General features: G+C 39.6%; 3 protein-coding genes across 3 annotated transcripts; 1 reads left to right on the top strand and 2 right to left on the bottom strand.

The window, feature by feature from the left end:
* Positions 1 to 511: 511 nt before the first annotated feature.
* On the bottom strand, positions 512 to 1948 carry LOC135942262 (uncharacterized). The gene is made up of 3 exons (XM_065488280.1): positions 1813 to 1948; positions 1156 to 1569; positions 512 to 1086 (listed from the first exon to the last, which is right to left on the bottom strand). The coding sequence occupies exons 1-3, from the start codon at positions 1946 to 1948 to the stop codon at positions 512 to 514; spliced, it is 1125 nt and encodes a 374-aa protein (XP_065344352.1).
* A 6244-nt stretch (positions 1949 to 8192) lies between these two features.
* LOC135942261 (putative ankyrin repeat protein RF_0381) lies at positions 8193 to 10034 on the bottom strand. Its single transcript, XM_065488279.1, has 2 exons — positions 9465 to 10034; positions 8193 to 8597 (listed from the first exon to the last, which is right to left on the bottom strand). The coding sequence occupies exons 1-2, from the start codon at positions 10032 to 10034 to the stop codon at positions 8193 to 8195; spliced, it is 975 nt and encodes a 324-aa protein (XP_065344351.1).
* Positions 10035 to 10814: 780 nt separating this feature from the next.
* On the top strand, positions 10815 to 24085 carry LOC135942258 (putative ankyrin repeat protein RF_0381). Its single transcript, XM_065488276.1, has 3 exons — positions 10815 to 10854; positions 12794 to 13204; positions 23883 to 24085. The coding sequence occupies exons 1-3, from the start codon at positions 10815 to 10817 to the stop codon at positions 24083 to 24085; spliced, it is 654 nt and encodes a 217-aa protein (XP_065344348.1).
* The last annotated feature ends 654 nt before the right edge of the window (positions 24086 to 24739 follow it).

Below are 24739 nucleotides of genomic sequence, written 5' to 3'. Positions count from 1 at the left end.
GGTAATAACAGCGCCATCTACCTTAATATAGTCGAAGAACCTCAACAAGCCAAGAATGAGGAACAGAATCGAAAGCCTTTTTGTAATCTATCCAACAAGTTGAAAAGTCTTTTTTGTCTTTTTTAACCTGGGAAGCAACTGCAGAGTCTACCACCAAAAGCTCCTTGCAACCTCGGGACCCTTTCCTACAACCATTTTTCTCTGGAGCAACAATGTTGAGAGCACTAACATGAGCTTCTATTTTCGCTGCAATAATAGAAGTGAAGAACTTGTACAAAGTTGGAAGACATGTTATGGGCCTATAGTTTTTCGCCTGATTGGACTCCCCACTCTTGTAAAGCATGAAAGTGTTGCCTAGAGTCAGAAATTGAGGAATGCTGTCAGGGTCATCAATGAAATCTGAAAATCTACTCTGAAGAATTCTGTGAGTTGCAGGAAATTTCTTCCACCAAAAATTCTGCACACCGTCATGCCCAGGCGCCTTCCAGTTGTGAGATTTCTTGATTACTCTTTACACATCATCTACTCCAATAACGACCTTCTCCATCTGTGTCAAATCTTCACATTTCCCCTTCACATCTCCTATCCACGAAGAACCTTCATCATGCTCTTTTGGATCCGACCAAATTCCTGCCCAGAATTCCTGCAAACTTTCCTTCGATGGCATTTCTCCTTCCACCTGCTTTTGCCCCTCTAGTTTCCTGAAAAACTGCTTTCTATTTTCCCTAAACATCTTCTCTTCTCTCCTCTTCGAAGATTCGTTGAACCTACGTATTCTGCTCCCCAAAGCTGCAATTCTCTGTTTCAAGTATTCGCACTTCCCCATCAACCTCCTATTTGCTGTTGGAGAACTCAAAGACAGCTGCATAGTCAGCAGAATTCTTTTCACATTTCTTATCACCCTCCTTCCCGAAGAAAACCTGTACCTCAAGAAGGCCTGGACATAAGAAATGTCTTTCCTAAAACCATTGATTCTCTTCTCAATTTTCCTAACCCATCTTGGTATAGACGTTGTTTCAGCTTCCTCCCTTGGCACTGTTGGCTCCTCATTCACCCTAATACCCAGCACACTACAAACTGCTAATGCTGCACATTTGACCAAATTTATAAGCCTTTCCAAAGTTAAATCATCATGTAGTTCCCTATCCAAAATACGATTCATTCTAGCAACACATTCATTAGCCGAACTGTTTGACGGTATCTTTGGGATTCTCGGAACAGCATTCATGACTGCATTCTCGTACCGTGACCTGTAATTCTGAAAATCAACATTAAGTCTTAAATCTATCTGATTTTCTTCTCCAGCAACCACTTCTTCTTCTTCTTCTTCTGCATCATCTCCATGCTGGTTTTGACCCATCAAACCTGCTTCTTCATTTGCCTCGTTTGTTTCTTCCTGTGCTTCTAAATTTAACTCTCCTCTTCTCCTTCGTGAAACTCTTTCAACTATTTCGGCAGCACCTGTCAAGTTCAATTCATGCTGGATCTCAGCCCTCAACTCATGAACCCTGTCTTCAGAAACCCTTTTGCTAGAACAAATAATCCTATACTGGCCACAAACATTCTGCTCTGAAAGAATTGAAGACGGATAGATTTTTTCCCATTCCTGCAACAACCTGACACGGAAGCCCTCCACCTGAGTTCCCACCTTCGTTGCTCTGTAATATGCGCGTAATAAGTTCTCATTCAGTTCATCAGTCCATTTAACGCGTTGTCTTGGTCTCCCTGCCTGGGTGAGTAGTGCGCTAGGCTCCACCAAACCCGATGACGCAGGTGCACCTGAAGATGTTGAAAGTGCAGCGGTAGACATACGTGGTGCAGCGCCGCTCCCTCGCCGATGGTTCGAGGGTCCACTATTTACCACGGGCGCTTGAATCTCAACTGAATTAGTGCCATCATTCAGTGAGTCACCCTCAATGGGTGAAATTCTCTTTCTCAATCGGGGCATTTAGCCTAAAATTCGAGCTACAACCGCTTTGTTTGTTGTCAACAATAACGCAAAAATGCTATCGACAAAGAAACAAGCTAACTGACTGTTGAAATGAATTCGACAACTATAATGGCCAAATTGAAAGAAACTTTAATTCTGGAAATCTGATGATAAAATTGGTCCCTGAGCGAGATCTTATGCTCAAACGAAAAAGAATTTCCTACCTTTTCAGAAAAGGGGAAGCGGGGGATCCAAAAGCTCCTATAGAAAAAGCCAAATTCGCAAGAGCCACTCAAGAAGACGACAGTCAAGTTCCAACAATCAAGCAAGAATCTTATTATTATTATTATTATTGAAGCTATATCAGCATTCTCAATCAATCAATCAATTGTAAAAGAATTGCAAACGAGATTTTCACTGCCGGAGACTGATTCATTTAAAAAGTTCATGGCTAACCAGGATTTTAAGGCCTCCGAAATCGAGCAGGGGTTTTTCGTCACTCCCGCCATGGTCAACCAAAATTGGAAGGGAGCCATGTTTATTAACAGACATATGTTCACGAGACACGCTTGTCACGGTTTTCACTATTTGATCTGTAATAAATTGACCTATCACTCCTGCGCGAGTGAGGACTGCGAGTGCAAATTCTGTGATATTAAACAAATTAACTTTTACCATTTTCTTGAATGTGTTAAGAACAATCTGACGTTGTGCCAAGCCGCCAAAGCAAAAACGAGCATTGATATGTGATTTAATTACTCTGTATATTATGTCTGTTGTACACCTTTTGGTGTTTAATAAATATTTCATTCATAGCACATGAACTGAACAATTTGCTTCAGACATAATATTGAATTGAGTTTATTTGTCTCTCAGCATGGTAATACATCAAGTGACGATCAAGTGATCTTCTTATGCACTATTATTAATTTTTAAGTTCAGGGATGGTCCACGGAGCATCCACGGAGACCTTTTCAAGAAGTAAAATAAAAAATATATATTTAACTAGCTTAGGAGGAGCACTTAATTCATTTACCGATAATTTTAGACACAAAAAGTGTTTTAAAAACACGATTTGGGAAAATTGGGGATCATCCACGTGAGTTCCACGGAGCATCCACGAAGGGAAATTTTACAAAATTTAAAAAATATCAACTTAACTAGTTTTGGATGAGCACTTAAAATTCATTTACTGATAATTTAGACACAAAAGAGTAATGAAAAACATGATTTGGGGAAATTGAGGATTATCCACGTAAGTTCGCACGGAGCATCCACGGAGTTCCGTGGATCGTCCGTGGAACATCCACGGAGCATCCACGGAGACCCTTGCACCAAATAAAATTTACAAAAAAAATAATAAATAATAAATTATCTATCTTTAGAGGAGCTCGTAATTCATTTACCGATAATTTAGACACAAAAAGAGCTTCAAAAACTCAATTTGGGAAATTGGGGATCATCCACGTGAGTTCCACGGACGTTAATTTTACTCTAAAAACCCAAAAATTCAAACTAAAATCTGCTCAAAAATGGTCAAACATCGAAAGGGAAAGTATTTCCAAATAAGTGTACTGGAAAAAATGCCTAAATAGGTTCGTGGAACTCATCCACGTAAAATCCATGGACGAGGCCCGGTTTCGTGGTGGCAACGTGTGGATGGCCACTGGGGATGGTCTAAAGGGGAACGTTAATAGAAACTATTTGTTAAATGTTTATTATGGACATGCTTATTCGATTATGTCATATGGTATTGTGATCTGGGGTGCAAGCGATCGGGCGCTGCGGACCGTGTTCGTGTCCCAGAAGCGGCTGATTCGTGCCCTGGCGCTGGCGGGCGAGAGTTACTGCTGGAGGGGGTTGACGCCGCTGTGTTCTGCGAGACCACTTTTTGAGCGGTACAACCTGCTTCCAGTGTTTCCGATTTATTTGTTTGAAACTTGTAAATTTGTCAAGAAATACCCCGCCTACTTCAAAAAGACCAGGGACGTGCATGGGCATGGAACGCGCAGCATGCCTGATTTGTACATTGCGCCTCAGATATTGATGATATCACAGCAAAATCCTTATTCAAGTGCTGCAAATTTGTATAATGCTTTGCCGGTTTCACTACGGCTTGAGCCGCAATACGGGCAAATTGTTTCGGCTTTGAGAGAATTTCTGTACCTAAAATATTTTATTGTGGGTTACTCGGTTCGAGCCAAAAGGAAATGCATCTGGTTCCTTTGTAGACGAAGATTTAATCCATAATTAAGACTGTAAAGTTTTACATAATAAATATTCACAATAAAATCTCAAAGGAAAGTCAATATATAAACAATTAATTAACGCATCAATATGCGAGTCGAGAATAACAATAATTATTATCACAGTTAAATACAATGCTTACCCCGGTATTATCTTCGGGTCTATAAGTTATTACAAGCGTCATATATGCGCACGACATTATACTCCCGGCCGGAGAGGTAAATGCGACATGACCGTATGCGTGCGTAGGTGAGCGGTCAGTGAAGGTGTATTATACAGGGTAAATGAGAAAAGCTTATCATACAGTTACAAGTGACATCTAAAGGTTACAAACTAAGTTAACGCCAATAAGCGGGAACCGCTACAGTGCCCCCCCTTTGAGGCTGGAAGCCGGAAAGAAACAAATTGCGTTTTACAAAATAAATCTTGAGGAATGAATGCTTTTCGGACAGTACAGTCATAAAGAGTTGGTTGAAATGCAAACCGAGATTGTCTCACTTCTGCTGTAATGCTAGCAGAGGGCTGTGAGTGTTCGCGGATGCGTTTGTCGATGATGGTCCTAGCCGGCGGTTGCGCGGCGCGGATGAATCAAAGACGAAGGAACGTTCGGGCACGGCGCGGCGTTGACTCGACTAAGTCCAAAACGATACCAAATCGGTAAGGAAGGGACTGGGGGGCTCGAGGCGGCCGCTCGCAACAGTCCTCGGCTTCCCCGGCGTGCAGCGGCGAAACGTTATGCGACGACAGAGCGACAATGACTCTAGGTCGTGAGGGGCTCTAGCGCAGTAGCTTGTCAGGGCGACGTGACCCTAAGACATCAGTAGCGCGAGCAGTGAAGGCGAAAGATTCGACTCATAGACCGATTAGCAAAATTTGAAAAGCGTATGTTGAGCACTCAAGGAATTACATGGCTTCACAAAGGGATTAAAATTACAAACTTGTGGGCAAGAATGCGCGTTAACAATTTAAACAAATTCACGGCGAGTTAAGAATTACTGGAATCTATCACTGGCTATGAAATGTTCGTTGCGAATGAAATTTGGGAAATGTCACTGGCTCGAAATATAAATTTTACCACATAAAAGTTCTCTCAAATAATTGTTGAAATATCTGAAGTTGTTGGGCTGCGTTGGAAGGTGGATTCGGAATTTCAGGGCGTGAGGAATGTCATCTTCTCATCTCAAATTTCCTGAATTTCCGCGTCTATGGGCAAATTTCCGTGCGTCACGTCGGGGTCACCAAATGTGGGTTACTCGGTTCGAGCCAAAAGGAAATGCATCTGGTTCCTTTGTAGACGAAGATTTAATCCATAATTAAGACTGTAAAGTTTTACATAATAAATATTCACAATAAAATCTCAAAGGAAAGTCAATATATAAACAATTAATTAACGCATCAATATGCGAGTCGAGAATAACAATAATTATTATCACAGTTAAATACAATGCTTACCCCGGTATTATCTTCGGGTCTATAAGTTATTACAAGCGTCATATATGCGCACGACATTATACTCCCGGCCGGAGAGGTAAATGCGACATGACCGTATGCGTGCGTAGGTGAGCGGTCAGTGAAGGTGTATTATACAGGGTAAATGAGAAAAGCTTATCATACAGTTACAAGTGACATCTAAAGGTTACAAACTAAGTTAACGCCAATAAGCGGGAACCGCTACATTATGATTTAGGTGAATTGTAGTTGCTTGTCCCCGCATAAAAAATTATAACCCAGGAATATCCGGAATAATCTTAGATTAATCAAAATTTACCCGAAAAAATTAATCCAAAAAAAATGATGCATGATTAATCCTGTATTAATTGAGATTAATCTATGAATGTTTAAGATCAATCTAGAGATTAATCAAAAAAAATATTCTCGGATTATTCTTTAGATCATTCTGAGATTAATCCAAAAAAATAATTTTTGGAATTTTCTTAGAATGAATCCAGATTAACCTTAAAATGTTTTAAAGTCAATCTAGAGATTAATCTACAAGAATATCCCTAGAATAATCCCAAAGGGGAAATTTGAATATAAGTTAATAGATTATCCCCAGATTATTCTACGGATCATTCTGAGATTAATTCAAAATATTTTTTTAATGTTCCTAGAATATTCTTTAAAAACCCGAAAAGAGAAGCACTTATATATTTTTCTTGCAATTAAAAACACAAAATTAAATATGAAACATTATTAATTTTTAGATTAATCCTGGGCGTAGTCGGTATATATTCTTAGAATATTCACAGGCGATATTTTTTTATGCGGGTTTGGTATTGGGTCTCGTATTTCGTCCATTAATTCCATGTCCTATAATTAATAAAGAAAAAACTGTTGACCATCTAAAATCGATAATAAAAAAATTTAGGCCCCTTAAAACCAAGAATAAACAAAATCAGTTGACAGCCCGGTAGCGTAGAATGTTCAGAATTACCATCAAACGTTCTCGCATCTTGGCCTTCCAAGTTTAGTGACATGAAAAAATTTATTTTATCCTTCTTTCTTAACAGGGAGGTAGTGAAAAATATATATATACAGTTAAAACTCCCTCTTGGTTTCAAGTGTGCGGGTGGTCTTGTCTTGCTTGTTGCACCTGCGTGCTGCATAAAAGGTTTTTTAACAAAGAAATATGTGAGGTCTGTGCAGAAAAGAATTCTTTTGTAAATTAAGAATAGGAGCGTGATATACTTTTCTAGGTAAAAACGTGCCCCGAAAGAAATGATGTTAGTGATTTTAAGAAGAATATAATAGGGTGCTCATAAAGTTTACGTTTTAACTTGAGGCAGTCTTTATAAATTTTAAAGAGAAATCGGGGAGTGTTTATCCCTTCTAAAAATATCAACCTCTAAGAAAAATGTGCTTGCGTGCTCGCGTCGTGCGCGTGTCTTGCTAAACCATCATTGCTGTTCGTTTTCTTCGTTTATCACCACATGTCTTCTTGCTCTTCAGTATCTTCTTCTTCTGCTTCACCATCTTCTTCAACTGCATCAGCACCAACGAAATTTGCTTCCGTCTTTTTCTTGCACATACTCCTTTCACTTTACAAAAGGAACAAAATGCTTTGCTCCTCAACTTGCATTGATAGAATTTGTGGCACTGCTTGCCACAGCAAAAGCATTGGAGTGTTGTCGGCTCTGCTTTTTCTCCTCACCAGCACGTTGGAATTTAGAATTGTCAGGTCTGCTTTGCATTAGCTGCTTCTTGGGAAAAGTAGTAGAAGCCAATGTTCTTATCACAGAATTTGCAGACGCACTAGCCGGTAGCGCTGCTGGTGGTACTCTAAAGAGAAAAAAATCCCCAAAAATCGACGCGAAGGGCGGCAAAGGGACTAATTAAATTGTGCTACGTGTTCTGGCACTTCATTCCGAAACACCCCACGTTGAACGGCCGGGTTTGGAGCCGTTCTATACGCGTTTTGAGCAATTTTTACCCAGATGAATGATTAGGAACTAAACGACTTTCTAGGGGGCCCCTATGGGACCGTCGGACCCCAAAACCTCGTCTGCATAACTTTCGGAGGCGCATAAAACCTGCACTATGCGGCCAGACATTATGGGCCAAAAACCACGCCCTATTATATGAATAAAATAAGGAGGAATTTATTTTTCACAAATATCAAATATCTCATTTTAACGTATGCGTAATTGTTTCAGAAGTGGTTCAAATATGGATATAGATTTTATTTTAAACTATATTTTCTTTGCGATCCGAGTGCAAATTATTGTTAATCTTTTTAAATATATATCTATACTGACATTTACAAAAATGACTTTCGGAAATTATCAAGAACTACATCCTCCTGCTCTTTTTCCTATCAAATTAATATGTATATCAGTCAAACATAAAAGGTATTCGAATAAAAATCTTGATTCTCTTGATTTAAACTTATTCTACAAGTTTATCTGTATTTGCAAACCATGAGAATGTCCAAAATTACATAAACTTGTCTCATGAGAAACCTCTAATAGAAAAAGTGTTAACTGTTTTGGGTTTAAATTCACACTGCACTTCGTTCCTATTTGAAAGTTGAATTTTTGAGGTATTTCAGGAGATGAAGGTTGCACCAAGGAACTAGGTCGGCGGCAGTCTCTCCCTTGGCTGTCTTGTCCTTCACGTTGACACCTTCTTCCTCGACAAGCCACTCGCAAAATCGATCATTTCCCAACTCCGCTGCAACATGAAGCGCGGTTTTCCCGACGTTTGGCGTTTTTACGGAGACCAGAGTATCACTGAAACTGCGCAGCAACTTGGCGACATCCAGGTTGTCGAGATAGATGCACTGGTGCACTAAATTGACCCCATTATATGTGACTGACAAGTCGGCGCCGAGTTGGCACAATTTCTCTACGGCGCAGACATTTCCTGCTTTGATAGCGAGGAGAATTGGTGTCTCTCCAAAAAGAGATTTCAGGTTCACACTCTTTAAATTGTGGTGAAAAATGGGAGTTACCTCCGCTCCATGATGTAAGTTTAAGGCTGCAAAATGAAGTGCACTCAATTTTTTGAATTGGCTCAACTCAAGAGAGTCAATCTTTTGCTTCTCAATGAGCCACTGACAGATTTCGATGCCTGCGAAATTAGCTGCAACATGTAAAACGCTCATTCCGTGTTTTTGTTCTTGGTGAATAAGAGTTGGATCTTTCTCATGTAAAAACTTGGCACCTTTCAGATAATTACGTCTCACACATGCAAAAAAATGGTTCTCTTCGTAAGTATTGTAGAGGACCTCTTTGGAAACAGCTCCATGTTTGCACAACTCTTCAACAACGTCATGGTTGTTATAATAAAGAGCCACCATCAGCGGTGTCACACCAGAATTGCTACTTTCATTCACATAGATTTGCATGGTGGAAATCATGTAATCGATGAGATTTTTTCCGAATTCCGTGTTTTTTCCTGCACAGTGTAGCAATGTATCACTTCCTATATCCACGGTCTGGTCTACTTTAACTTCTTCTATTAGCCACTTGAAAACTTCTAGATCCACGCTGCTTGCTGCCACTTGAGCAATAGTTTGCCCCAGATACGACTCTTTAAACAGATCTTTGTCTTTCTCAAACAGCAACTTGAGGCCGAATGTTTTGTGTCCAATCAAGCAATAATATGCCAAATTTAAATCGTGGTACTTGATTTTCAAATCAGCATTACATTCGATTAACGCTTCAATAACCCTTGCATTTTGTTTATCGATGGCTTGGTGAATCGGTGCAGTACTTGATTCACTGCATATTTCGTTTACGTCCATCCCTCTATTGAAGAAAAATTTAACGAGATCTCCTCCGTGTACCTTGTTGAAGCTAACGTAATACAAGACTGTCCTTTTTGTTTCAGTACTCCTGGAATGAACGCCAACGCCCACTTCGTCAATCAGCCATTTACACATACGTCGATCAGCAAAGTATGCTGCAAAGTGAATAATGCTTAGTCCTTCAGAGATCAACTCGTTGGCAAGTTTTGGGTACAAATCGTGCACCCTTTTGGCAGCTACCAAGTTGCTCTGGATTGCACAATATTGCAAGAGGTTGAAGGAAGGATTAATCAGCGTGAGAATTTCCTTTGCGACCGCGAAAGCTTCTTCTCTGATGGCGTAGTCAATGGGCTCCTCTCCTTCTGAGTCTTTCGCATCTACTTTACAGCCAAGAGACGCGAAATATTTGACCAGCTCGACCCCGTGTTTCTTATTCGCGGCTGCGAAGTGCACCACGGAGACGCCGTGTTCTTTGGTCTTTTCTTTAAAATCGGCACCATTATCCACAAGATTTTTGCACTTCCTCACGTCAAAGTTCAATGCTGCATCCATCAACGAAGATGCGCCTACCTTAAGCTTTTGAGTTTTTAGCGGGTTTCCGGGAGGCATATTCTGGAGAGGAGAAAAAATTAGTAAATTTGTTACACGTTCTTCAAAACTTACTTTTTGTTTGATAGTTTTTGGTTTTTTCCTGTTTGTGGTGTGCGAATAACTTTTCGGAAACGACGAGCTGAAAAAAAATTTAAAAAAACAACTGGTTAGGTGCACTGATTTCGTTCCATACTATTTGAAAATAAAGAATATTTATTTTAGAGTGATCTTTATAAAATCTTAAAAATGTTTCAGGATCCACGAAAAAAAGATTATAAATTCCATAAATTTATTTACTTTTATGAATAAACGATCTACACAAAGAAATTTGGCTGATGCTCAAAGCAAGCTCTCTGAAAAAACAAAAATTCTGGGAATTTTAATCTTTCATTTTGAATTCTGATTGAAGAAAATTTCAATAAATGTTTTTTTTTTTTTAATTAAAGCCCAGTCAACATGGCGACATTTATAGCGTCTAACAATCATTGAAAACCGTTCTAAGTTTGGAACTTCATCTCTGCTTTCAGTTTATTAAAAACTAATCGGGGGTAGTCCAGCACTATAATTTTTTACGCGTGAAGGTAAATTTTTTAAAGTTGTTTATTTTTATTAGCTCTGTCCGCGCCATTTCCGGTCCTCGGGGACAGGGATGAAATGCAAAAAATAAATAAAAGAAGCCCTTAGTTGTGAACGGAGTTTTATATTCGTATATCTTACCAAATTGAGGCAGGCACACCGGCAGTGAAGTGCTTCACTTCAAGAGAGGCTGCAAAGTGAAGGGTTTGTTATGATGCGATCATGATGCAGCTGCTCGGGGCTCAGGTGGCGCGAAAGGAGGGTACCACCTGATCAGATGGCGCGAAAAGGTTTACAGGTTGTTTTTGTTTTGTTCTCATATATTGGGCTAAATGCAATAAAAAATATTTACAACTATAGCTTGAAGTAAATTTTATTTCTTATTTTAATATATCATCAGAATGTGAGAATTTTAACGTTTCCAAAAGTAAACGTTAATTGTTAGACTGTATTTAATGCGCTTATTCTGACACACTATATTTCCGTTGAACGATCCATTTCTTTTTAATTGTTATAAATTTACAAAGCATTCATCTCTCTTAATTAAAATTCAAAAAATAGTTGAAATTCAACTAATTGATTTGGCATTACACCTCGAGCTGTCCGTTTTCTAAAAATAACAGAAAATATACAGTTAAAATTTATTTATACAAGTCCCGAGAGAACCAAGAAAGGAGATCGCTGACTTTTTTGCCATTTATATTCTCCGCATATGCTGATCAACACCGTTTTTAAGAAACCAATTATAAAATCGAGAATTTCTAAGTTCTGCTGCGATGTAAAGCAAATTTTCATTGCGGATTCCTCTCATGTGGATCAGATATCCAAAGTGTCTGTGCAATACTTTGGCGACATCCAGAGCGTCGAGAATGTTACACTTGTGCACTAGATTCACTAAATTATAAGAGTATACAGCCGAGTTCGCAACTGAATTGTACTGTCTTTTGGCACACCTTGAGAAGTCAAATATATTTATCATCAAATAATGATAAACATGCAAGAGTTAATGTTTTAATTTTGTTAATAAAAATTAGGTTTTTTCAAACTCCTTCCATCTTGAGCAATAGCACACTCTGCAGTTCAGAACTCTAAACGAGATCCTAATACTTTCCGTGCTCAGTCAAACCCCCTTATTTTTTAAATTATCACAATACAAATGTCGTACACATGAATTATTAATATTTAAAAAAAAATTAATAACGATATATTGAAGCTATATCAGCATTCTCAACCAAGACATTACCAACTATGCGAGGGACTGGAAAAGCGGGATTATTTAAATCCATATAGAAATAATCTCTTGCATGAATTTATTTGATATTTTTCAAAAAAATAAACATCGCTTTGAAGAAGCAATATATAATTTATTTTAAGGATCAGCTGACTTGAAAGTAAACATTCGAACCAACTGATTAGGTGGTAGACCTAATACAACTTCCTTTCACACCACCTGAACCGTGCGCAGCTGATCGCATCGAAATATACCCTTCACTTTGCAGCGCCTCTCTTGCACTCACGGCCGATCTGCCTGCATCAATTTGGTAAGATTATATAACACTTACATTCATAACTAACGGGTTTTATCCGAGACACTTTAAAAAAAATCACATAAACCATGCGTTTAAAATCTTTGTGTTTATTTTTTAATAAACTGAAAGCAGAGATCAAGTTCCAAACTATGAAACGTTTCCAAAAATGGTTACACGCATGTTACGTTGCCATATTGATTTCGCTTAAATTTAAAATATATGTTTCAATTTTCTTGCTTTAAATTGTAAAATTCTAGTCAATCAGAATTTGAAATTCGAAGAATTTCTATTTAATTGGAAAAGCTTTGAGCATACGTCGAATTTTTTCCTCTCACTTCGCTCCATAAAAGTAAAATTTACGGAATTTTAAGTCTTCGTGGATCCTGAAACATTTTGTTAACATTTTGAAGATGACTCTACTATTATCTTTATTGTCAAATCAGGGAACGAAATCAGTGCACCTAAAGTTTTATTTTTATTTATTTTCAGCTCGTCGTTTCCAAAAGGTTGACGTTCTCCATAAACAGGAAAAAAATCGAAATACTCAATACAACAAGTTATGAAAATCGAGTTATGACTTCACTAAATTTTTCCTCCTCTCCAGAATGGCACCCAAACACCAGCTAAAAACCCAAAAGCTAAAGGTAGGCTTATCTCCATTGATGAATGCAGCATTGAACTGTGGCGTGAGGAAGTGCAAAAATCTTGTGGATAATGGTGCCGATTTGAAAGAAAAGACCAAAGAACACGGCGTCTCCGTGGTGCACTTCGCAGCTGCGAATAAGAAACACGGGGTCGAGCTGGTCAAATATTTTGCGTCTCTTGGCTGTAAAGTGGATGCGAAAGACTCAGAAGGGGAGCAGCCCCTGGACTACGCCATCAGAGAGGAAGCTCTTGAGGTCACCCAAGAAATCGGCAGGCTTAGTGATCCTTCCTACAATCTATTGCTCCTTTGTGTTAAGAAGAACAATCTGGACGTAGCCAAAAAGGTCTTCAATTTGTTCCCAGAACTTTTCAACGAGTCGACCTGTGAAGGATTTGTTATTAGCATTATTCATTTAGCAGCATACTTTGCTGATCGACGTATGTGTGAATGGCTGATCGACGAAGTGGGCGTTGACGTTCATTCCGTGACTACATTTAACAGGACAGTCTTATTTTACGTTGGCTACAACAAGGAACACGGAGGAGATCTCGTTAAATTTTTCTTCGATAGAGGGGTTCGACGTTAACGACATATGCATAGTGTATTTCAAGACCAAATTTTTGTATTGTCTGATGGAACTTTTCTTGCCGAAACTGGTATTGTTCCGGTATTGTTTCTGAAAGGAATATTTAAAAATTTCTTGTCTTGTATTGTTTTTCAAACCTTCTTGTTTTGGTATTGCTTTTCTGACAAAAAATCTTGTTTCGGTATTGTTTTTTTTAAATTCTTGTTTTTGGGATTTTTTCTGGAAGACATCTTTTTTAAGTTGTATATTATCAAATCTTACTTTAGCATTTTAATAAAACTGTCATTTTGCTTGATTAAATATATTCTAAAACTGAAACTAGAGAGGGGACCAGGGACAGGGATTACAGGATTCCCGTCCCGTCCCTGAGGGACGCGGGTTGAATTTTTTATTTCAAGACAGGGATGGGAAGGGATAGGGACAATCTTCAGCGCGACGAGGGACAGTTTTATCGGCAGCAATGGCAAAGTGCAGCATTAAAAGCCTAAAGATTCTCACTTTGTCAACTCGAGGAGGAAAGAAAGCTATTGGGGTTCGCCAAATTTGCAATACGCAAAAATGCAACAGCAATACTGGTTTTTTACGCAAAAATTAACAGCTGGAAAACACTTAGTTTTGTTTTTGTCCGCATTTTTCCGAATTTTACCCCGAAAGAGTCGTATACATATTTCGTGCAAAAATAGTCAGAAATTTTGGAATATTGCAATGAGAGATTAAATTTTCGGTCTCTTGGTATAACCAGTGCAGGGTTCGCCAAAACACGCATTTTTTTGGAAAAAAACCCAACTGCATTGCATAAACCTTTTTGCGGATTTTTCTGCAATTTTTATTGAAAATAAAAAATTTACAAGACCAAAAATAGGGATTTTTAAAAATTAGAAGAATTTTTCTATGAAAATTTCTCTACCATCATAAAGAATTCAGGAAAAAACAATATTCTTGTATTGCCTTTTCCAGTGTTGTTTGGTATTGTTCTGGTATTGAATTTTGAAAAATTCGGCAAAACAAGAACAATACCGGAAATCCGGTATTATTTTTCGGTCTTGTTCTTGAAATACACTCTAATTTCGATGCCTGCGAAATTAGCTGCAACATGTAAAATGCTCATTCCATGTTTTTGTTCTTGGTGAATTAGAGTTGAATCTTTGTGATGCAAAAACTTGGCACCCTCCAGATAATTACGTCTCACACATGCAAACAAATGGTTTTCTTCACAAGTTTCGTTGAGTATCTCTTTGGAAACAGCTCCGTGTTTGCACAACTCTTCAACAACGTCATAGTTTTTTTTATATAGAGCTAGCATGAGCGGTGTCCAACTATCATCGCCACTCTCGTTCACATAGATTTGCATTGTGGTAATCATGCAATCGATGAGATTTTTTCCGAATCTTGTGTTGCTTACTGCTAAGTGAAGCAAAGTATTACCTTTGCTTGCTTCTGCATTACTCGTGTCTACTTCTACCTCTTCTATCAGCCACTTAAAAACTTCCAGGTCTGCGCTGCCTGCTGCTGCCCAATCTCTAATTACTACGCCGCGCCGCAGCACCTGGCGTCCGCTCTGGCGGAACGAAAAGTAGCGCTCCAAGCCAGGATTATGGCATCACATAACCAAATTAACTAACTGCAACCATGGGAAAGCCATGCCACCATGGCATTAAATATTTTAAAGCATTACTAAAAATTCTGTTCTTTTGCCGTGTTAAGTGTCAACCCATTGTAACGAAGGACTACGAGCATTATGAATTAAAATGATCTTCCTTAGAAAGGTAAAAATATTTTTGATCCTGTAAAAATAAAAAAAAATTCACGAATTTCGGCTGAGGAACTGATGATGCTTTCCCGTGAGAGCTAGAAATTAATTGTTAACTCATTACACTGCAAGTCAGGGGTGATAAAATAACACTGTGCTGCAGTGAGTAAATATCACCCCGCCGCATATCACTGCTGCGCGGTGCGAAAAACTCACCTTTGACACCCCAGGTATAGTGACATACGGCGGGGTGAGATTTTCTCACTGCAGCGCAGTGACATTTTCTCACCCCTGATTTGCAGTGTAGTCTCGCGGTCTTAGCGAGTGCGTTCGCGTCAGTCTCGCTTGCGCCTATGGGGTACGTGGAAGCGTGACAGAAATGCGTCGTTTTGGTAGTGCAAATTATTCGTCTTTTATTCATGTCTTGTGGTTGAGGTATCAGTAATCAAGACCAAGATCAAGACCAAGATTTAGACTGTGAAATTACATTAATAATCAAAAATTACAAATGCAACAAACAATTATAACAATAAAAACACAACATTACAATTATGACACTTACCCCGTAGTTCGGGTCTAATAGGAAATAGTTTTTATGGAGTTTTCTCGCACCAAATCTCATCCTAGCCGGAGAGAGAAATTATTGTGTTGCGACTGCTTTGGTGCGAGTCTGATTGTGCAGTGGGGGATAAGGTGCAGTAAGGGTGCTTTGATTGTTGCACACCTTTGTACTGCCACCTGGCGATACAGGTTAAATGAAAGGCAGTTATTAGTGGCGAGAAGGCGCCACACTACTCCCCCCTTTTAAGACGGAGTCTTATGAAAATTAAAAACAATTGCTGGGAGAAAGATCTTAGTCAAATTGTTGAGTTGCCAATGCGTCCGGACGGGGGTCAATTCTGAGCCAGAACAAACCTTGGTTTGTGAACTAGAGGATAGTGTACCTGGCAACCGTGGCTGCGCAGACTATCAACTGTGCGAAGGGAAGCGAACATCTTCCGGCGTCGGACTCTTAAGTCGGGACGTTACGCGTTGTAAAGACGGGACTGGGGGGTCTGCTGTGTGTGCATGGACCGCGCGCTCAGCCCTCGGCATCCCCGGGTGTTTCAGACTTCATCGCGATCGCCTTGAGGGCGAGTTAGTTACTCGGGATACTCAATGGGCGATATCTAACTCTCAGACGGGTACCGTACTTGGAACGCAATTGGGCAATCATTAATCGTTGACTAGTTGTCAAACGGAAAACAATCTCGCGGCATGCACAGTGTGTGCAGGCGGCGATCACATACAATTGCTTTTGACATGTATTAAACACAAATACCGACATAAGGGAATTTGTTAGAAATTTTGACTGAGAATCAATCGTAAATATTTGTTAAAAAATGTTAGTTATTCAATCACGTATTGGGGAAAGAATATCACTGGGCTTCCACTATAAGTTTACCACATTTTAATTCTTCTTGAAAATCGCAGGAATTTCATCTTCTGCTTTGTATCTTGTTGGCTGCGTTGAAATTGGAATTTCGTCTATCCGACTTCTCACTAAATATTTGAGGCTTGGCTGGCATCTCAAATTTCCGATTGTTCGTCCATCAACTGTCTCTCGCGGGTCATTTCTTGGGTTTCTGACCACTCGCGGGTCACGAAGGCAGGTCACCAGTATGGGGTACGTGGAAGCGTGACAGAAATGCGTCGTTTTGGTAGTGCAAATTATTCGTCTTTTATTCATGTCTTGTGGTTGAGGTATCAGTAATCAAGACCAAGATCAAGACCAAGATTTAGACTGTGAAATTACATTAATAATCAAAAATCACAAATGCAACAAACAATTATAACAATAAAAACACAACATTACAATTATGACACTTACCCCGTAGTTCGGGTCTAATAGGAAATAGTTTTTATGGAGTTTTCTCGCACCAAATCTCATCCTAGCCGGAGAGAGAAATTATTGTGTTGCGACTGCTTTGGTGCGAGTCTGATTGTGCAGTGGGGGATAAGGTGCAGTAAGGGTGCTTTGATTGTTGCACACCTTTGTACTGCCACCTGGCGATACAGGTTAAATGAAAGGCAGTTATTAGTGGCGAGAAGGCGCCACACGCCACATCAGATTTAGAACTTGAAATTAGGACAAAATCCGTCCGTCGGCCCTATTCCGTTAAAGAATGAAGCCAAATATTAAAACCGCCCTTCATGCGATTTATTTTCCTTGCCAATATCAGCAACTCCGGCATCGAGCCCCCCCACGCTACGGCGTCAGTGATTTTTCGTGACAGATGGATCGTTGACTAGGAGTAGAAAGTTCGGAAAGTTCACCACAGGCTTGGCGCCAGATGCATTTTATTTTAGTCAAGTTTCTAGATTCATGCGAATAAACCATCTGTAAATCCAACTTTTTGGTCAAAAGGTAGATACGATTAATAACTAATTAATTCAAGACTCTAAAAGAGTGTGGACCAGATGTGAGTTGAGGGTTTTTATGGTTTCTATTAAGACAGTAATTATTGCATCCTGCGGAAAATATCAAGGGTATATCAACAAAAATTTTAAGAGGTTGAGATTGCAGTGTAAAATATTTCATATTCAACAGTTTTTGAAGAGACCCTGCAACGATTCTGGGGGATTCTTCGATATCTAGTACCGTGGACGACAAGAAAAATGACCGCGTTGCCTGGGGGGAAATCTTTGTTAGGGGGTGAGCTGGGAGCGCAAAGGACACAGATGATACTCTCAACTGCTGACGTCACGATAGCAGTCATGCGCGTCGCGCTCCATGTAGCACTGGCACGAATATTATCAGGGCAAACGTTTATCAGACAATTCAAAATTATTATGAAAAATGAGGGGCTAGAATTTAGGTGCCAACTATTCCACATTAAACTGTGATTATTTAGCATTTAAATTTTTTCATTTACGGACATCTGGGCTAGGTCTCGATCTTGATATTTTTTTCCCATGCGACTAGGAGAATTTTTTAATTTTAAAGAATATATCACTAATTTTTCCACAGTTTATTCCTTGCTGTGCGTTGTGCGGCCTGAGCGTTATAAACCTCGGGAGTACAGGAGCGAGCAAAAGTTGAGTTGCAAGACCGACCGTGCGAGTTTAGCAGCTATCGCGCCTTTCTTGTAACTATCCCAGCTGCTCTGACTCCGTACGATTCTTGCCGTTTGCTGCATTGACGACATATCGTTTATAAATCAACTTTGGGTGTTAAATGATTAGCCAAGGAAAAAATTTAATGATCCCATTGAACGTACCGAAAAGAAGGCTATTAAAATTTCCAGGGCGGTTAGTACAGCTTTTATCGCCGGATGACGTTTTAGTTTATTAAAATGTTAAGCCGCTGCGTTTTTACTATTATTTGTAACATAGGGTAAAAATTAAGGGTGAATTGAAGGGGATGGTGAGTCAAAGGTTAAAGAAAAACAACCAACATTTCTTGAGCGAGCTTTGTAACTCCATAATTATGATTTTGAGCTCAAAGCCTTGAACTTTTCTCTGGCTGCGCGTGCGTGCGCCAGCTGCTTTCGAAGAGCAGAGCGGCCCTGAGCCTGGGGTTCTTTCAACCAGCAACGCGCTTACACAATATGTACAGTGGAAATTTCCACTACGACGCCATCTTGGATAAGACCCAATAAATAAACATTAAATCTTCTTGAACCTGTTGGAAAAAACTCGCGTTAGGCGGCAGGCGAAAATTCGGTCTGAACAATTAAGCTAGAGTATGCCGTTTTTAATTTCAACCCGTCGATAAATGAAGTTATTAAAACAAAAAGACTTAAATATTGAAATCTAAGTCGAGTATTCGAAACGATAATAACAAAGGGTGCGACCGAATTGACGTAGAATGATGGCTCCAGTTACATTATCGTCCGCTTTTAATTAAAATTCAGTGTCGCGACACTGTTCGAATGAACTGGAAAGGTTCAATTTATGAAAATTCAGATTTGATTTAGTCGCGGCAAGTTGATAGTTCTCCGAATCTGAAGCTGCAGCGATAAATCAGTTTGTTTAACGTAGATTAATTATATAAGTGCTTTCACTTATTATTAGTTTCACATCAGCTAGGCTTTGGACTGTGCCAGGACTTGAATTTTGATTTTTGTAATTAGAATGTAAGGTTCCCATACGAGTCCTGGCCGCGCGAGTCGTAATAGGAGGGAGAGCGGCAGAGTCTCGTTAGAGGGGAATTGAGCAGCGAGGAACTGGCAACGTGGCCGCTATCAGAGGGTGGGCGACGTCGACGTATTGAGCGCTCAAACCAAAACCTTGTGTGCTTGTCGCACATATATAAAATTAGAATTAATTATGCTCGTTTAAGGCGTTTTTGCATGTAGAAAAACATATGAAACCTTTTTTCACAATTTTATATTTTGTGATTTTTTTTTAAAAAAAATTCAGATTTTACGGCTAGGTAAATGATTCGGACTATTTCTTAATTATTCCACCATGTTAACACTTGAGCGTGTTATTATGCACAAAAAATTAAATAAAGGATGAAAGATTTTAGTTGCTATGCGGCCAGGAAGATTAACAGATGCGCGGGTCTATTGCGCACATGTAACAAACAGAATGAGGCCAGTTTTGGGATTGCTGTGTGGCGATCACCGCGCCTCTCACGTCTGGCGGCCTTGTTGGAAGTTACGTAACAATCCCCTAACCTTAATAAAATTACCATGGATTACCCCACTAAATTTTAGTTGTTGGGTCATTCAGATATCTTTGCATGTATTTACCTATATTAATTTATTGAAGAATTAACGTGCCGTGAGTTGAGGTCTGAGCGAGCTGCGCCGCCTTTTCTGCTCAAATTTTGAGCCAGCCGCAGCCGCCAGTTTTTGCGAGCCGCGCCAGTCAGCCGGGTACTATTTTAAAAACTGCGGCTACCATTGCAAAAATGCCGCTGTGTAGATTTCCATGTACCGGTTACTTTGCAAATAACAGGTACAAAAAAATTCTCAAAACAGTCAAAACATCAAAATCGTTTATGAATGGAATATTTGGTTGAGGAATTTGACCCGATTTTATTACACGACATGACTTGTCGTTAATAGCGCTATTTTCCCAAACTAAAACTATTAAAGTGCTTTTTTAAACCATCACAATCTATTGAACCTGACGCAAAATATCCTGGTTTAAATTCTACTAACTCGTAACTTTTTCTCTTGCAGATGAGGTGAGTGAAAGTGACTGCGCGCGGCGAAGCCCAGAGCTGATCGCTCCTTAAAAGTTTTAATTCTGTATTTCCTGGGAAGACTAGTTAGGTGAATAGTTCAAGGCTGCAATTGCTAAGCTAGATAGCATTCCAGGTATTTTTGCTTTCTTCACTTTTGCTTACCTTAACCGAAAGTTGCTCAATCTCCCCAAAATATTTATTAAAATTTATAAAATTTCTTTTAAAAATTATTCTTTTCGACCAGCCCGTTGGCTCGTATTGTTAAGGCACTCTCAGGAGTGTCAAAGCAATGGGAGGTATTTGAGCTGTTGGGAGATCTAATACAGGCTACCCAATGTCAGAGATGGCAAAAAGTGGTTAGTTTAGTGACTTCAAATGCTCAAATTGCTCAACGGGCTGGGACTCGCTACTTGCTGGTTTGCACCTTTCCAGCATGCGTGATTTGGCTTCACGGGACGAATGTCTAGCGTTTCAATGCAGTCCTCGGTGCGGAGGCAAGTGGCCCTTGAATGGGCTGGGTCCCTGTGCGGCCTGCTGCGCCCATTCAATCCGTTCGCGGTATTATTGGGACCCGGGTTTCAGCATTCGTGCTAGTGCAGTGCACACCCTTCCCGGTCCTCGGACAAGGGTAAAAAGAGCAAAAAAATTCTATAAGTATTAAATTAAATGCAATGTCAATTTATGCTTGTGTGCTAGTCCTAATCTCTGCACTCAGAATTTGAATTCCTGAAGGAATCAGTGATCTGGTGTCAACAGCTTTATGCTTTCGTTATTGTAGATTTATGAAACTTTTAACCGTTCTTGATGAAAATGCATCAGACATTATGAATCTTTGTCTTTTCTCATGTAGGCAGAGGAGTTTTTGCTTTGGTAAATTCCGCTGAATTTTCCGCAGTTTTCCTCAATATATGCCGCACATTTAGTTTCGGGTGTACAGAAGTGGACCAAAAGTTGAGCTGCTAAATAGAGTTTGAAAGCAGCGAACGCCTGCTTCTCTGCAGCTTGAGCTTGCCGCTTGATTGACAGCGCGGTTCAACTACATCTGGTCTTCTGCCACCGTATTTTCAGCCACCTATTGACATAGGCACTACACTATTAAGTTTTTTTTTAACCACGCACGATTTCTTCTCTCGAAAGATAAACCAATTTAAGTATTATCTTAGTTTCTAACAATATTTTTTTTACTCTTTTTATCCCTGTCCTCTCGGACCGGGAAGGGCGCGCACTACACTAGCACGAATGCTGAAACCCGGGTCCCCATAACACCGCGAACGGATAACATGGGCGCAGCAGGCCGCACAAGGACCCAGCCCACTCAAGGGCCACTTGCCTCCGCACCGAGGACTGCATTGAAACGCTAGACATTCGTCCCGTGAAGCCAAATCACGCATGCTGGAAAGGTGCAAAACAGCAAGTAGCGAGGAATATTTCTCTGCGAAAACTATAATAATCAATAGAATTTGAAATAATTAACCTAGACGAAAAATCAGGATTTTTTTAAATATAACTTAATATTATATAATTGCGAAAAATTGCTGTAAATTATTGTTAGACATCTGAGCCAGCCGCGCCAGCTGACTGAACCGATCCTTTTATCGAGCCGCCGGCCGCCGACCTTTTTTATCGGCTCAGCCAGCTGATCTAAGGCGCGCCAACCAGCAACCTATTATTTTTATCTGTATCATTTTGTCATTTTCACGTGCGCCCAAGTTAAAAAAAATTTCGTGCCGTTCTCTTTTTCACGAAAATTTTCTTAAAGTAGTTTCATACTCGATGTCGTAAAGAGGAATGATAGTGAATTTCCCCGCAAAATCCTTTAACACACATACAAATTAGGTCCTAAGGATCATTTACAGTTAAAAAAACATAGGCAGCACTGTAAATTTTCGAGAAAATCAGCCTCCAAATTAGCATTGTTTTAAATGGGGAACTCTCAAAGGAATTGCGCAATCGTATTTTGCGATGGGTATTTTGATTTTTCCCAAAAAATTTTAAACGTTCTTTAATTTAAGAAACGTTTTTTAAATATCCAGCATCATGAAAAAGTTTCATCTTCAATTGAAATGCAATGTGATTCGAAAAAATGCGCAAAATTACAGAACCCGCAAAAACATATTTTTTTGCAATGCAGTATGTTTTCCAGAAAAATGCGGGTTATTGCGATCTCTCCAAGTCTCCAGTTAACAGCGTGTTACATACAATTAAGTTTTGAGTTGCGACTTTTGAGTTATGCAGTTTTAAAAAGCACATGAGCCAGCCGCAAGCCGGGACGACGAAATTTTGCCAGTCAGCCGCCGACGTCTTTATTGACAGCTCAGAGCCAGAAAGGCAGCCGCCGATCAAAATGTGGGTGGCTCAGATGTCTAGGTACAGGGTTATTAGTTTTTCAACAATAAGTCTGGCCGGGACTTCAGTTATGGAATTTGAAAGTTAGGTTTTAAGGTTGCCTTTATATCGAGTCCCTGAACATTGTCGTCGTCAGAGGAGGGAGAGCGAGAGCGGCCAAGCGCCGATGAGGGGACAGGCAACGTTGCCGCTAAATCAGAGATAAAATATTATCTTCTGATATTCAACGTTGGAATCAAAACCAACTTATTTGCCGCCTATCGCAACGTGAAAATAATTCATGTGTGTTCTCTTGCTACGAAATTGGCACTCTAAAATTTTCATAAATTGATTTCTTATTTTCCGTAGTTTTTTAACAATGATTTTTTCTAAATTTTCATCCGATTCTTTTAGTTTAAGTATAGTTTAATGAACATTTAACTTTCAATACAATGAATAAATAAGAAAAAATATAAAAGATAAAGTTCATGAATTAAAGAATATTTCTGTTTCTCTATGCGGACAAGATATTTCCAAGCATACGCATAATATCAGCTGCGCAGCTAATTTCGGAGGGCTTGGAGAATGTTGAGTGCAGTAGGGCTGTAAGTCAATAGACCTGCGGCACCAAGAGGAGAGAGCATTGAGCGGGTAGTGCAGCCACCACGCAATTTAATTCCATGCAATATTTAAGACAATGTTTGGTATATTTCCTTATGATCACAGGAGAGGATCGCTAGAGCAAACAATTCGCACATTGTGCCATTGCCTGACTTTAGCATAAAATTATTTTCAATGCGACAAAATGTCAAGGTACTTCTTGTGTATCTATGAGTTTTTTTTAACAGCTCAGAGCTCAGACGCTTGATTTCGGCAAAATTGATGGCTAATTATCGAAATCTGTCGGTGGCTCTTATTCAAGCAAAGGATTGACCCCCTGGAGTTGAGCCAATTCATCAAATTGAGTGTAGTTCATTTTGCAGCCTTAAACTTATATCATGGAGCCGATCTAATTCACAATTTCAACCAGGTTTTCTACGTTTTTTACCAGGATTTCTTGAGTCTGAATCAGAAATCTGTTCTGGGAGAAACACCAATTCTCCTCGCTGTCAAAGAAGGAAACGTCGGCGCCGTCGAGAAATTGTGCAAACTCGGCGCCGACTTGTCGGTCGCACATAATGGAGTCAATTTAGTGCATCTATCTCGACGCACTCGAAGTCGTCAAGTTGCTGCAAAAATACAATTATAATGATTATAACAATTATCAACATCTAGTCTCCGTAAACTCGCCAATCAGCGGGAAAACTGCTCTTCATGTTGCAGCGGAGTTGGGAAATGATCGATTCTGCGAGTGGTTTGTCGAGGAAGAAGGTGTCGACGTGAAGGATAAGACGGCCAAGGGAGAGACTGCCGCCGACCTAGTTCCTTGGTTCAACCTGCCCCTCTTGAAGTACCTCAAAAATGAGGCTTTGAAATAGGGACCAAACGCATGCAACATAAATTTTAGCCCTATCAGCGAATACTTTTTGTATTAGGTTTCTCTTGAGACCGACACTTAGAAAAATTTATGCAATTTCAACACTCATGTTTTCCCAATAAAGATAAATTTGTGGAAGAAGTTTAAATCAAGAGAACTAAATGATTCTAATTCGAATTCCTCAAAAGTTTTCTTTTGATTTAATCATTATAAGGAAAAGAGCAGGATGAGAGCTATAAGCGGCCGTCTTGATAACTGCTGAATGAGATTAATGTTCTGCTGCACGGCAGGCTATTTATATGTTGCGCAGACATGCTTAATCAGGGCTCTGGCGGGTTACTTTTTCGGCTAGTTTGCTTTCTCCGAGCACAATTTTTGTTGCGACTTTATTCCATTTACGTGCGAGAGTTGAGTAAATTTGTTAAAACTACCAATAGTATATTTAAATATAATAGTATGTTACCTAGCACTAATTGGTAAGTTGTAGTTGTACTTGTAGTTCCAATATTTTGTAATTGTAACTGTATCTAATTGTAGGTACAGGAGTAGCAATCAAACGCAGGCACTTTGCTTGTTCACTCACTCCTTACTAACTTTATTAATGCCTCACGCATGCTCCCTTACGCACTCTCCCACTCCGTGCGGGAAAAGTACA

This window comes from Cloeon dipterum, chromosome 4 (genome assembly GCF_949628265.1).
Source record: "Cloeon dipterum chromosome 4, ieCloDipt1.1, whole genome shotgun sequence".
NCBI classification, from domain to species: Eukaryota; Metazoa; Arthropoda; class Insecta; order Ephemeroptera; family Baetidae; genus Cloeon; species Cloeon dipterum.
The sequence above is the reverse complement of the archived record's forward strand: the minus strand, read 5'-3'. Positions and strand labels throughout refer to the sequence as shown.

What these genes read in the sequence shown, in the direction of transcription:
- LOC135942262 (XM_065488280.1), bottom strand. Translation starts at nt 1,948, where the DNA reads ATGCCCCGATTGAGAAAGAGAATTTCACCCATTGAGGGTGACTCACTG. An exon ending in AGGGAGCGGCGCTGCACCAC is followed by an intron (nt 1,570 to 1,812) that starts GTATGTCTACCG and finishes CAATTCTTTCAG; the next exon opens with AGCAGAATGTTTGTGGCCAG. An exon ending in ATGTGTTGCTAGAATGAATC is followed by an intron (nt 1,087 to 1,155) that starts GTATTTTGGATA and finishes TCAAATGTGCAG; the next exon opens with CATTAGCAGTTTGTAGTGTG.
- LOC135942261 (XM_065488279.1), bottom strand. Translation starts at nt 10,034, where the DNA reads ATGCCTCCCGGAAACCCGCTAAAAACTCAAAAGCTTAAGGTAGGCGCA. An exon ending in ATTACGTTAGCTTCAACAAG is followed by an intron (nt 8,598 to 9,464) that starts GTACACGGAGGA and finishes CACAATTTAAAG; the next exon opens with AGTGTGAACCTGAAATCTCT.
- LOC135942258 (XM_065488276.1), top strand. Translation starts at nt 10,815, where the DNA reads ATGATGCAGCTGCTCGGGGCTCAGGTGGCGCGAAAGGAGG. An exon ending in TCAGGTGGCGCGAAAGGAGG is followed by an intron (nt 10,855 to 12,793) that starts GTACCACCTGAT and finishes TGATGAATGCAG; the next exon opens with CATTGAACTGTGGCGTGAGG. An exon ending in AGCATACTTTGCTGATCGAC is followed by an intron (nt 13,205 to 23,882) that starts GTATGTGTGAAT and finishes ATCAACATCTAG; the next exon opens with TCTCCGTAAACTCGCCAATC.